The sequence below is a fragment of the Gorilla gorilla genome, chromosome 23 (assembly GCF_029281585.2).
Source record: "Gorilla gorilla gorilla isolate KB3781 chromosome 23, NHGRI_mGorGor1-v2.1_pri, whole genome shotgun sequence".
Classification (NCBI taxonomy): domain Eukaryota; kingdom Metazoa; phylum Chordata; class Mammalia; order Primates; family Hominidae; genus Gorilla; species Gorilla gorilla.
In genome coordinates, this window is record NC_086018.1 from 29,755,582 (window position 1) to 29,769,019 (window position 13,438).

A 13,438-nucleotide genomic window follows, 5' to 3' on the forward strand; every position below is an offset into this window, starting at 1 on the left:
TGGCTCATGCCTGTAATACCAGCACTTTGGGAGGCTGAGGCGGGTAGATCACTTGAGGTCAGGAGTTCAAGACCAGCCTGGCCAACATGGTGAAACCCTATCTCTACTAAAAAATGCAAAAATTAGCTGGGCGTGGTGGCAGGGGCCTGTAATCTCAGCTACTTGGGAGGCTAAGGCACAAGAATTTCTTGAACCTGGGAGGCAGAGGTTGCAGTGAGCAGAGATCGCGCCATTGCACTTCAGCCTGGGTGAGAGGGAGACTCAGTTTAAAAAAATATATATATATATAAGCCAAGTATCACAGTGTTACCTTGGACAATAGGATCACCAATGACTTATCTGTATGTTGAACTTTTTTTTTGGAGATAGGGTCTCTGTGGCCCAGGCTGGAATGCAGTGGCTTGATCACAGCTCTCTATAACTTCAAACTCTGGACTCAAGCAATCCTCCTGCCTCAGCCTCCCAAGCAGCCAGGACTACAGGCGCGAGGCAGTGAACCCAGCAAATATTTTTATTTCTTGTAGAGACAAGGTCTCACTACATTGCACAGGCTGGTCTTGAGCTCCTGGCCTCAAGTGATCCTCCCACCTCGGCCTCCCAGAGTGAGCTGCTGCACCCAGCCTTGTACTTATTTTTCAAAACAGTGAGTATACATTACATATGTTAAAATGTTGTCTAACCATTATTTCTCAAGATCTAAACACACAGCAATAAAAACAGCTGATAAGTGTATTATCAGTATTTCTTATCAGTATGTTTTATCAGTATTTTTCCAGCTGTCAGCTCTCTGCCTTAACCACCAATGCTTTTAAAGTGTTAAATGTGAAGTAAAAGGGAAGAGTGAGTAACATATGCTTATAAAATGTAGACAGGGATTTACAGCTTAATCTTTGCTAATGACTTATAATCAACCTATTGGGTGAGGATACCAGATAATTACCTAGTTTGAGGTATAAGCAAAAAATAAACCATAGATTTATGAACGACTTTTGACAGCTGCTACTGGCTTGTCGTCTTTATCACAACACAAATAAGTACTATATTAGAATGTGTAGGGAATGGATTTATTCCCAAAAAGTGACTAATACTTACAGGAAGTATGAAAATTATTATTCCAGTAAAAGTAGAAATTCTTTTGAGGACAATTATTTCATGCTCTTTCTTTGCAAACACACAAATACTTCTCCCAGCAGTCTTTTTTTTTTTTTTTGAGACGGAGTCTCGCTCTGTTGCTCAGGCTGGAGTACAGTGGCGCGATCTTGGCTCACTGCAAGCTCTGCCTCCCGGGTTCATGCCATTCACCTGCCTCAGCCTCCCAAGTAGCTGGGACTACAGGTGCCCGCCACCACGCCTGGCTAATTTTTTTATTTTTTTTATTTTTAGTAGAGACGGGGTTTCACCGAGTTAGCCAGGATGGTCTTGATCTCCTGACCTTGTGATCCGCCTGCCTCGGCCTCCCAAAGTGCTGGGATTACAGGTGTGAGCCACCGCGCCTGACCCTCTCCCAGCAGTCTTTTTTTTTTTGAGACAGAGTTTCACTCTTGTTGCCCAGGCTGGAGTGCAACAGCACGATCTCAGCTCACCGCAACCTCTGCCTCCCAGGTTCAAGCGATTCTCCTGCCTCAGCCTTCTTAGTAGCTGGGATTACAGGCATGTGCCACCATGACCACCTAACTTGTTTTGGATTTTTAGTAAAGACGGAGTTTCTCCATGTTGGTCAGGCTGGTCTCGAACTCCCGACCTCAGGTGATCCACCGGCCTCGGCCTCCCAAAGTGCTGGGATTAGAGGCATGAGCCACTGCGCCTGGCCTCTCCCAGCAGTCTTAACTGCTGGTCTCTTCATCAGGAAGCCAGGGTCCCTTATCCTGCTCCCACATACTAGATGCAGAGTCTTGAGTGTGCTAAGTGAAAGTTAAGTGAACTTTCCGGGGCTTGTTTTTCACATGTTCATCAAAATAAGCTCAAAGGGTCTTGTCACCCATAAAAATCCTAAGACTCCAAAGAATAACTTTTCTATTTCCCTTTGTTTCAGAAAAGCACACCTACAGACACCAACAATGGTGGTATGGAGCTCCCACTAATCCCCTCTGCAATTACTCAACGGCGTTTGAGGTAATTTAAGAACACTTTACATACAAAAAAAGATGGTAAGGTTTCTTCAGTGTGCTTTCAGGTAATTTGGCAGTGTTAATTCCTATCCCACCAAAAAAAAAAAACAAAAACAGGAAAACAAACCTACCAGTGAAGGATTAACATTGTTGCTCTCAATCTCATCAGAACACATTTTATAACACTAAAAACCTGACAAAGTGGCAACTTTTAGTCATTCAAACACTCCCCAAAAGTTCTGGAGGTACAAAATTTACAGCAACAAGCAAAAAAATCAGAAAAAAAAAAAACCAAAACCCACAAAACAAAGAAAACAGAACATAAAACCGTGTGCCTCAATAATCCCGAATCTGAAAGTCTCCCCTCCCTTTAATTCCAATGCACAGGGGCTGTTAATAACACTAGGCGCTGCCATGCTTGCTTCAGGAACAATACTCACAATAATGACCAGGCCCTCAGAAGCTCACAACACTCTTTTCACCTTGAGAAAGGGGCTTTCTTTTCCAAAGATTCAGACATTGTAGCCACTCCCTCCAAGAGGGAATTTGGAGAATGGGCCTCTTCTTGAGAAACAAAGAAAGAAGAGTTTTTTAATAAAATCCCAAGACAAACCAAAAGTGAGGCAGGGAAGTTCATACACTAAACAGGGCAAGCGCTTCAACATGGAGCGTGCAGAAAATCTCTAAAGCATCAAGGACTATTTCCCATTTCCTCCCTTTAATAACATCCAGAAAAAGGATCCCTGTCTCCACGTAAGGAGTGAAACTGTGGAAAATGCTCCTGATTTCTACTGACAGAGGCTTCCTGTATAAAAGATTTTCCTGTTTTATAAAGGAAAAGGAGAAAAGAAACAATCTGTGTCATTCTGCATATACAAGAGGGAAGAGATCTCTCCTCAAAGGTATAGAGTCTTCATTTTCTTGGGAGAGCAAAAGACAGGAAGAATATGGAATCGCCCACTTGAGGGGTGGGAAGGATGTGCAGATGGAAGATTTTTTGTCACTACAGTAAGTCAGGGAAGTGGGAGAGGGCATCTCTAACCAGTCAGGAAGAAGTGATACCTTCTGTGGACAAAGGAAGTGCTGGCGTCTGGCATCAGGTCTCCCTTTCTCTTAAGAGCACAGACCTGTTTCCAAAAGCTAAGTCTTTTTTTTACTGATTATTTTCAGTGAGGCCCTCTTTGTTAATTTGGGGAAGTATTGAACAGTAGGATCTAAGGAGACTGGAAGTGTCTCTTTCTCTAACCCCTAAGTGGGAGGGAGTCTTCCACTCCAGTGAGAAAGGATGGTTGAACACTTGTGATGGGGGTTGGGAGGGGCATGCATGGAAAAATATGCTTCTCTGTGCAAGATATTAGTTTTCTTTTTTAACAGATTAAGTAATAGTAATAGCAACAGCTTACCAAAAGCTTACTATATAACTAGTATTTACACAAATGCTCCCTTAGCCCGCATGACAATTCTAAGAAAACAGAACCCAAATTGGAGATGGACTGAGATTCAGACAAGTTAAACAAACAGTCAAGGTCACAAACATGTTAAGTGAGAGACCCAGGTCTGCAACTATTACACTCCAAAAGCCATGCTCTTAATAATGCAAGGGAAAGGAGCTCACTGCACACCAAGAGGCTTAAAGGGAAGAAGAGAAGCGAGGGTCTCTCTGTGAACATCACGAGGGGAGAGGGAGAAAGGTTGATTTCTGATACCATAAAGTAAATTTTCAAGGTCTTCCTCTCCGTATCTTGGGGTACAGGCGAAAAATAAAGGAGGAAGGTAAGTCTCTTTCTTACTGGGAAGAAAGATCCCCTCTGTCACTTTCAGGCAAGTTGGGTCTCACTCTTCACCTGGGTGACGCTGACCAAAGTTGGGGGAAAGGTCTCATTTAGGGGTTATCTTTTACTCCTCCTCAGGATAAGTTCAGAATCCCCCTCGAACCCTGGGAGTGGGTCTCCCTCTGCTGACCAACGGATGAGCGCTAAGAAAGAGCGTACGCCTCCGATAAGGGGCGTCGTCCTCTCCGAGGAGATAAGTTGGGGGATCCCTGTTGTATCGAGGTTGAAGAGGAGTCTCTCTCCCGCGTCGGAGCCATGACTCGGAGAAGCCGCTTTTCTCTAGCGACGCGGGGCCTGGTCTCCTCCCTCTCCCTGGGTCGTTCCGCCGCCCACAGGGCAGCCTTGGTTCCTTTCCGCGCCCCGAGAGGGCGGGGGGCCTGGACTCCCCTTTAGCAGCACCACCCGGCGGAGGGTCCCTTTAGGGCGGAGTGGGGCGGGGCGGCTACGCCCGAAGCCTTCCAGTCCCGGCCTCTTACCCTGAGACCTCCTCCGCGGCCCGCGCTTGCCCAGCCAGCTCAGCCCCTGCAGCTGCAGCCCCGTCGTCGCCAGGTCTACCTGAGCCTACGGAGCCGACAGAGGCCGGGGGCGCTCCGGCCGCCGCCACCTCTTCGTCTCTATGGTCCCCCTGCACTTCCTCATCCGGGGCCCGAGCCAGCCATGCGGACTCGCCCAAATCCCGCCCCCGCACCGCGCGCGCGCACTCCAAGGGAAGGCTCTTCCTGATTCTGACCTCCCGCCCTCTGCTAGCCCCAGCCTCCCTCAACCCCGCCCCTGCGGCTCAAACTCTTAAAGGGAAACACAACTTTTCGTTCTGCTCCTGCTGAGCCACAGGACCCAGTGCCGGCCTTCACTGCTGTCACCCTGTTCCAGTCCACCGTTTTTCTAGTCTGGACGGCTACAATTCTAACGGCCTGCCTGCTTCCACTCTGGCAGCCCGAGAGATCTTATTCTACTGGAAATAGTGTTTTGGGTCATGACACTCCTCTGCTTCTTCTAATCACACTGACCACTAAATAAATGGCACCTCTGCCTCCAGTTGGTTACAGAACCTTGTTTTATTTTCTTCATAGCTTTAACACTAGCTGAAATTTCTATGTCTCATCTCTTTATTGACTTGTTTATCATTTATCTTCCTCCACCTTGTCTGTTTTGTTCATCACTTAATGCTCAGCACCAAGAGCAGTGTCCGGCACAAAACTAGACGCTCAATGGACATTTGAAGGAAGGAAGAAATGTTTATCCAGTGGAAGAGTTGAGGTCAAGATAATGAAATCGACTTGCCCCAAATGATACGGCTTTGTGTTAAAAAATAGAAATCAACCAGGCGCGGTGTCTCACGCCTGTAATCCAGCACTTTGGGAGGCGAAAGCGGGAGAAGCACTTCAGCCCAGAAGTTTGAGACCAGCCTGGGCAACATAGTGAGACATCGTTTCTGCCAAAAAACAAACAGCTGGGTCTGGTGATGTGTGCCTGTAATCCCAGCTACTCTGGAGGCTGAGGCAGGAGGATCACTTGAGGCTGGAAGGTTGAGGCTGCAGTGAGCAGTGATCGTGCCACTGTACTCCAGCCTGGATGACACAGCAAGACTCTTTCTCAAAACAAAACAAAAATTGCTCAGGTGTTGATGCACCTGTGCTCCTAGCTACTGGGGAGCCTGAAGCGGGAGGATCGTTTGAGCCCAGGAGTTTGAAGCTGCATTGAGCTATGATGGTGCCCCCACTGCACTCCAGCCTGGGCAACAAAACAAGACACTGTCTCAAAAAAAAAAAAAAAAAAAAAAATTGAATGCTTCAAAGTTTCGTTTCTTTCTTTCTTCTTCTTCTTTTTTTTTTTTTTGAGACGGGGCCTCGTTCTGACACCAGGCTGGAGTGCAGTGGCAGGATCTCGGCTCACTGCAACCTCTGCCTCCCAACCTCTGCCTCCCAGGTTCAAGAGATTCTCCAGCCTCAGCCTCCTGAGTAGCTGGGATTACAGGCGCATGCTACCATGCCCAGCTAATTTTTGTATTTTTAGTAGAGACAGGGTTTCACCACGTTGGCCAGGCTGGTCTTGAACTCCTGACCTCAAGTGATCCGCCTGCCTCGGCCTCCCAAAGTGCTGGGATTATAGGCGTGAGCCACCACTCCTGGCTTTCAGAGTTTCTTTATGAGAGTTGCCAAATTAAAAAGTTAAAATATTTGCCTTTTGGCCGGGCGCGGTGGCTCAAGCCTATAATCCCAGCACTTTGGGAGGCCAAGGCTGGCAGATCACGAGGTCAGGAGATCAAGACCATCCTGGCTAACACGGTGAAACCCCCTCTCTACTAAAAATTATAAAAAATTAGCCAGGCATGGTGGCGGGCGCCTGTAGTCCCAGCTACTCGGGAGGCTGAGGTGGGAGAATGGCATGAACCCGGGAGGCGGAGGTTGCCGTGAGCCGAGATCGGGCCACTGCACTCCAACCTGGGCGACAGAGGGAGACTCCGTCTCAAAAAAAAAAAAAAAAAAAAAAAAAATTGCCTTTTTAAGATGTCCCATTATGGACATCTCTCAGGAGAAGGAATCAAATTCCCTTGAGGGCTAAGAAGAGAGAATCCTATTAGCTTCCCCTGGGATGGAAGAATGTCCCATCAACCACCATTGCTAAAAACAAAAACTATCTTGGGGGATCTGGGTGTATCTCCTGAAGTGGCAACATAGAAGCATTTTTTAACATAATATTGTTATTCTTAAAAAATTTTGTAACTGTTGCAATCCACTGTATCACATATGTTTTATTACAAGATAAACAATTTCAGCCAGGAGTGGTGGTTTGGCCTGTAGTCCCAGTCCCTTGGGAGGCTGAGGCAGAAGAATCACTTGAGCCCAGAAAATTGAGGTTGCAGTGAGCTATGATAGAACCACTGCACTGCAGACTTGGCGACAGAGCTAGACCCTGTCTTGGGAGGAAAAAAAAGGCCCAGCTACAGTGACTGGTGCCTGTAATCCCAGAACTTTGGGAGGCCAAGGCGGACGGATTACTTGAGCTCTGGAGTTTGAGACCAGCCTGGGCCACATGGCAAAACCCCATCTCTACAAAAAATACAAAAATTAGCTGAGCACGCACCTGTAATCCCAGCTACTAGGAGGCTGAGGTGGGAGGATAGCATGAGCCAGGCAGGCAGAGATGGCAGTGAGATGGGATCATGCCACTGCACTCCAGCCTGGGTGAGGGTGACCTCATCTCAAAACAAAAACAAAAAAACAAAAAAACAAAAAAATTGCAATTACTTAATACTTGCATTATTTACCTAACTTCTCCTGAGTCCCAACATAAAGGCATCCATGCTTAAGAACGTTGCTTGTCCTGTCCCAGGGTCCCCTTGGTCCACTGCAGAATCTTTCACTACAGTATAACATGCTTTTTCTTTCAACATTTTTAAGTTTTCCAAATCCGTAAGAAATGGGCACTGTTAGTATTAAAGATATAAAGAAATTTAAGACAAGCGCTGTGTCGTTTAGATTTAGCAGTCAGCGTGATTAGAAGCAGCAGAGGAGAGGCGTGACCCAAGACACCGATTCTAGTTATAAGATCTCTCTGGCTTCAAGAGGGGAAGCAGGGAGGCCCTATCGAGTTGCTGCCGCTCAGGTCAGAAACGGTGGACTGGACTGGGGGGCGGGGGTATCAGTGGCAGCAGGCGGAGCTGGCAATTGTCAGGAGTCCTTGGCCAGAGCCTGACCCAGCCCACCCAGCTCTCTGGTTTTCTGCTTGGAGAGAAAGATATCCTGACAGATGCAAGTTTAGGCAGTGCCCTGGGTATGACCAAAGGATGTTGGTTAAAGGCTCCGTTCTGGGAACGGGTCAGGATTCGTCCTTGCTTCCTTCTGAAGGGTTCTGTGTCCTCAGGCTGTTTCCTGGTTTGTGAAATAGGATAGTATCTGCCTCCTGCATCCACAGGTAATAGGGATGCAATGATTACATAGGAATATGAAGCCACGGCAGCCATTCTTATTAATAACCAGAGGGGCGCAGAACGTCGTTTAGAGTTTGCAAGGGTTTGAAAAGCCCCACGTAAGTGGACACTTCCCAGCAGAGGGCATCACACTAACTCTCGCGTGCTCAGCCCCTTGCATTTTACAGAAGTCCTCCCACAAACTCTCGTTGGCGCCTCTTAACAGCCCGATGAGGCCACATGAGTCATTAACCTCGTTCATATAACAGAAAACGGAGCTCTGACGGATCTCGTTTCCCCTGTGGGGAGATCACTGAGTCGGAAACGAAGCTCTGTGGCCATGGATCTATTTCGGATAGACTGGGAGGAAATGGATTTCCTCCGTGGGGCGGGAGGCTCTAGTGCTCGAGGGCAGGAAAGGCCAGGAGGTGGCCCAAGGAAGAGGCCACAAGCGACGCCCCGCCCCCGGCTCGAGCCCCGGATGAGGAAGTGGTGCGGCCACCGAGACGAGACGGAGGCCCGGCGAGAGCGGCGCGGGGGCGCGAGGGCGGGAAGGAGGCGGGGCCCCGGGGCGGAGCCACCGGAGCGGCGCGGGTTCTCAGGTGAGCGCTGCACGGTCAGGGCGGGCCTTGCAGGCGCTTCTGGCTTAGGGGCGGAAGCAGCGCCGGCCGCGCGGGCGTAGGCGGGGTATCTGGAGGAGGCGCAGGGAACCTGGAGAGGGTCCAGCCCTCAGTGCCCCGGCCAGAGGCGGGAAGGGGCTCTAGAGCTTCGGTGAGTGGAGCTGCCCGCCCCGGACTGGGGATTGGGGGGGGGCTTGAGATAGGGGACCTTGGCCCAGGTTCGAGTTCCAGGCTCCATCCCCATTCCGCTGTGTGACCTTGGATAAGTCTCTCTCCCTCTCTGAGCCTCAACGGCCTCAGCTGTGAAATGGAGTCAGGGAAGGTCTGCTGAGAGTTCGCACAGACCGAGGTTTGGGGAAGGAACTTCTGCCTTCCTCCTCTTTGTGGTTGCCTTGCTCAGGACATTGGCAGCAAAACGAGAATGGTGGGAGTGTCTCTTAAGTCTCGATTGACCTTGAGCAAGTCCCTTGCCCAGGGTCACACTTTCATCATCTACAAAATGAGTAGGCTAACCTCTTTTAAGATGTCTTTACTATTTGGGTGTTATTGGTGTAGATGGAGACAAGGTGATGAGCACCCATTCAGCGCAATGCTTCCCCTATGGGGGTGTGATAGAATATCTTCTGCTAGGTTTGACTAGCCCCTGGCCCGAATTCCCCTTAGTTCCTGGATTCTGTGGTTCTATTTGTTCTCCATCGCTCCTTGTAACTGGAGGAGTGACTTCTTCCAAGAGTCACTTGGCACCACTTCACAGCAGAGGAACACCAGTATCTTCACTGGCCTAAAATCAAAGAGTTGTTGCAAGGGAAAATCTGACATTCCAACCTTTTCGTTTGTATTTCTGTGGCAGGGAGGCAAGATGACGTCTCTGCCCCAAGCTTGGAACAGCTAAAGGGAAAAACAGTGCAAGATGAGAACAACAAAGGTCTACAAACTCGTCATCCACAAGAAGGGCTTTGGGGGCAGTGGTCAGTATCGATTGGTCTTTAGAGGTTTTGTAAGTTGGCTGATGTTCTGGTGTGTGCAATACCTAGAAATTACACACTGACTCGTGTGACAATTGAGGCTAAACAGGCGACTAAACAGACTAAAGCAGCAACTGTCATACAGTAACAATAGGAGGATGGCAGGACCCTTCTAATGCATTTGCATTCAGACTTTTAAGGAACATTGTGAATGCTGCCGGTTTACTACCCTTCATTTGTTGAATTGCATTGTTAATTACAAATCTTCCGTGTATGTTCCATAAAATTCCAGCTTGCACTGGTTTGGCAGATAAGAGAAACTAAAATCGTTTATCAGTTTTTACATTGAGTGAGAGAGAAGCAGCATAGATGTGCATAGAGCAGGTATGATCAAAGCATGAACCTTTGCCTGGTTTGTAGGCATGGGAAGAAGGAGCAGGATACAGCATGTTATTCTGCACTGAACTATAGTCTGAGTATCTACTCTGCTTCTAATTTTCCTGGTGACCTTGGGCAAGCTCCTAGTGTACCTTATCTGAAAGTTGAAGGGCTTTAGAATAGTTTCTCTTAACATCTATTTTTTTTCCTTTCTTTTCTTTTCTTTTTTTTTTTTGGGACACGGTCCCCCATGTTGCCCAGGCTGGTCTGGAACTCTAGAGCTCAAAAGATCCTTCCACCTCAACCTCAACCTCCCTAGTAGTTGGGATTACAGGCGTGAGCCACTGTACTCAGATCTCCTTAGCACCTTGAATCCATAAATCTGAAGAATAAAAGGGGCACTTAGTATAATTTTTTTCTTTTGTAAGGGAATAATTTTCCATTCTGTCTTAACAGCATTATTTACTTCAGAAATTGGAGTTAACATATAATGAATCTTTTTATTTTATTTTATTATTTATTGGCATTTTTTTTTTTTTGAGACAGAGTCTCGCTCTGTCGCCAGGCTGGAGTGCAGTGGCGTGATCTCAGCTCACTGCAACCTCCACCTCCCAGGTTCAAGCAATTCTTCTGCCTCAGCCTCCCGAGTAGCTGGGACTACAAGTGCATGCCGCCACACCTGGCTATTTTTTTTTTTTTTTTTTGTATTTTAGTAGAGACAGGGTTTCACCATGTTTCCCAGGCTGGTCTCGAACTCCTGAGCTCAGGCAATCCGCCCACCTCAGCCTCCCAAAGTGCTAGGATTACAGGCGTGAGCCACCGCACTGGCATGAGTCTTTTTAGCACTGTATTTTAGGGTGTATTTACTTCTACATTATGTAGATATAAGCCTCCAGAGGGGAAGGACTGCCAAAAAGGGAAAACAATAGTTTCTCTATCATAGAGCATTGTGAGGCTTAAGTAAAGTGATATATGTAATGCGTTTAGCAGAGTGTTAGACTCTGTGCTCAATAAATGTAGCCATTGTAATTACCAGGCTACAGGCATTGCTATATTTAAACTACAATTTCTGCTAAAATGCACAGTCTATTGTTATTACTTTGATGCTGTTGATGTTGCCTAAATATTTGTGGAGTGGAATAAAGCAAATAACTTTTGGCAGAGAGAAGAATACAAGGATACAGTATATACAACGTATACAAATACATGTTTTTATGTATAAAATACAAAGATAGTTAGATGCTGTATCCAGTCTTCTGCAAGACTATAGGTCAAAATACAACTAACAGCTGGACATGGTAGCTCATGACTGTAATCCTGGCATTTTGGAAGGCCAAGGTGGGCAGATCACATGAGGTCAGGAGTTCAGGACCAGCCTGGCCAACATAGTGAAACCCCATCTTTACTAAAAATACAGAAATTAGCCAGGTGTGGTGGTGCGTGCCTGTAATCTCAGCTACTAGGGAGGCTGAGGCACGAGAATTGCTTGAACCCAGGAGGCAGAGGTTGCAGTGAGCCGAGATCATGCCACTGCACTCCAGCCTGGGCAATAGAGCAAGACCCTGTCTTTAAAAAAATAAAAATAATAAAAAAAAAAGAAACAACCAACAGATATTTATTAGGTGTATACCTGTGCCAGACGTAATGATTATGAATGCCACAAGGTTCTTTGTCTCTAAAGAGTTTTCAGTTTGGTAAGATAGACATGCAAAAAGGAAATGATAAAACCAGGCAGAAGGGGATATGTTCTCAGGGACCTTAATTCAGACTATGTAAATTAGGGAGGAAGCTCCGAGGAGCATTTGTCGTGAAACTGTCAGTGGAAACATAGCAACTAAAATTAGGGATTGCTGGGTGCAGTGGTGTGTGCCTGTAGTCACAGCTAGTCAAGAGGCTGGGACAGGAGGATCACTTGGGCCCAGGAATTCCAGACTATAGTACATTATGCTGATTGGGTGTCTGCACTAAGTTCTGCATCAATATAGTGACCTCCCAGGAGTGGGGGACCACCAGCTTGCCTTAGGAAGTGTGAACCACCTCAGGTTGGGAACAGAGCAGGTCAAAACTCCTGTGCTGATCAGCAGTGGGATTGTCCCTGTAAATAGCCACTGTACGCCAGCCTAGGCAACAGCAAGACCTTATCTCTAAAAGAAAACAAAAAAATTTGGGAGTAACCCAATGTTTCATTTTACTAGGCTAAATTTTTGTTGGGTCTGATTATATTTGAAATCTAGATAAACTTAATTGTCATGATATTAGCATAATTAAAGGTGATGTCTTTCCTTGCAAATTAAAACAATAAAACAGTCATTCTGTCTTATGCTTCTGAGTTTGCAATATTTGATAGAGTTCTCCCCATCCCTAGTAGAGGGGCAGGGGTAGATAAACATGAAACCACATCCCTCTTATTTTATTTATTTATTTTTTTGAGATGCAGTCTCTTTCTGTCACTCAGGCTGGAGTGCAGTGGTGTGATTTTGGCTCACTGTAACCTCCGCCTCCCAGGTTCAAGTGATTCTCCTGCCTCAGGCTCCCAAGTAGCTGGGATTACAGGCTCCTACCACCATACCTGGCTAATTTTTGTATTTTTAGTAGAGACGGGGTTTCGCCATGTTCGCCAGGCTGGTCTTGAACTCCTGACCTCAGGTGATCTGTCCGTCTCGGCCTCTCAAAGTATTGGGATTACAGGCATGAGCCACTGCTCCTGGACTCTCTGAGGTTATTTTCTTACTCCTGTTAGATCTAAAGATTTATTGTGACGGTCACATTAAGACACTGTTTGGGAAATTCTTTGAACATTGAATAACTGTAACGAATTGTGCTGTATCTGTGGGAACCAGCCAGTTTTGTTCCTGTTATATGCCAGATACACAATATTTGAGAGGGTAAAAGGCTGTCCAGAAGCCTAATTCCCAGATACTAAGGGCTGCTCTGCCCCTGGAAGCAGTGCGGCAGTAGAAAGGGCACGGGGTATGGAGACAAAGGTACCTGAGCTCCATCCCACTCTGCTGCTGTGTAGCTTGGTGTTCCTGTGTGAATCCATTAGTCATTGTAAGCCTCGTTTCAAAATAGAACCTCATCTGTCAATGGGGTGGCAATACCATCCTGATGGGGTTGTGAGGAACCAGTGTGAGAACATACAGTATACCTAATGAGTGTTTTTCTACTTGAAGTGGCTGAATTGTCTTTCAGATGATGAGCTAGTTGTGAACCCCAAAGTGTTCCCTCACATCAAGCTTGGAGACATTGTAGAGATTGCACATCCCAATGATGAATACAGGTGAGTGTCTCATAGGATCCATGGAACTGGGCAATTCACTGTTTCCAAATGATGTCCAAGGCAGATAGCTCTCTTTACCTTTCAAAATGCTCATGCTGTGATGGCTCAATCCTGTAATTCCAGCACTTTGGGAGGCTGAGGTGGGTAGGTCATTTGAGCCCGGGAGTTCGAGAGCAGCCTGGGCAACACAGTGGGACCCTGTCTTAAAAAAAAAAGATCATGCCTTCTAGGATTTGATCAACAAATAATTTTTCAAAAGTGGACCATTCCTTCGTTTTTTTTTTTGAGATGGAGTCTAGCTCTGTCACTCAGGCTAGAGTGCAGTTGTGTAATCTCAGCTCACTG

The 13,438-nt window shown here is 46.8% G+C and overlaps 2 protein-coding genes across 26 annotated transcripts in view; one reads left to right on the forward strand and one right to left on the reverse strand.

The window, feature by feature from the left end:
• PRR14L (proline rich 14 like) overlaps window positions 1-4,667 on the reverse strand; it is a 72,870-nt gene extending 68,203 nt beyond the window's left edge. Inside the window, exons 1-2 of one of the 7 annotated variants that reach the window (XM_055374303.2) lie at window positions 3,899-4,409; window positions 2,549-2,672 (exon numbers count right to left, since the gene is read on the reverse strand). The gene's annotated coding sequence lies outside the window, so the exon portion shown is untranslated. The other 6 variants (XM_063704681.1, XM_055374302.1, XM_055374300.1 and 3 more) reach the window with 6 other exon arrangements.
• Window positions 4,668-8,101: 3,434 nt separating this feature from the next.
• Window positions 8,102-13,438, forward strand: part of DEPDC5 (DEP domain containing 5, GATOR1 subcomplex subunit) — a 155,484-nt gene continuing 150,147 nt past the window's right edge. For 11 of the 19 annotated variants that reach the window (XM_019018723.4, XM_031005533.3, XM_055374305.2 and 8 more), the window contains exons 1-3: window positions 8,430-8,621; window positions 9,321-9,438; window positions 13,006-13,093. In XM_019018723.4, the coding sequence (XP_018874268.2) occupies window positions 9,381-9,438; window positions 13,006-13,093 (146 nt within the window). In that variant the 5' untranslated portion in view covers window positions 8,430-8,621; window positions 9,321-9,380. Of the gene's footprint in view, window positions 8,622-9,320; window positions 9,439-13,005; window positions 13,094-13,438 lie in introns of all 19 variants that reach the window. The other 8 variants (XM_031005531.3, XM_019018725.4, XM_019018726.3 and 5 more) reach the window with 4 other exon arrangements.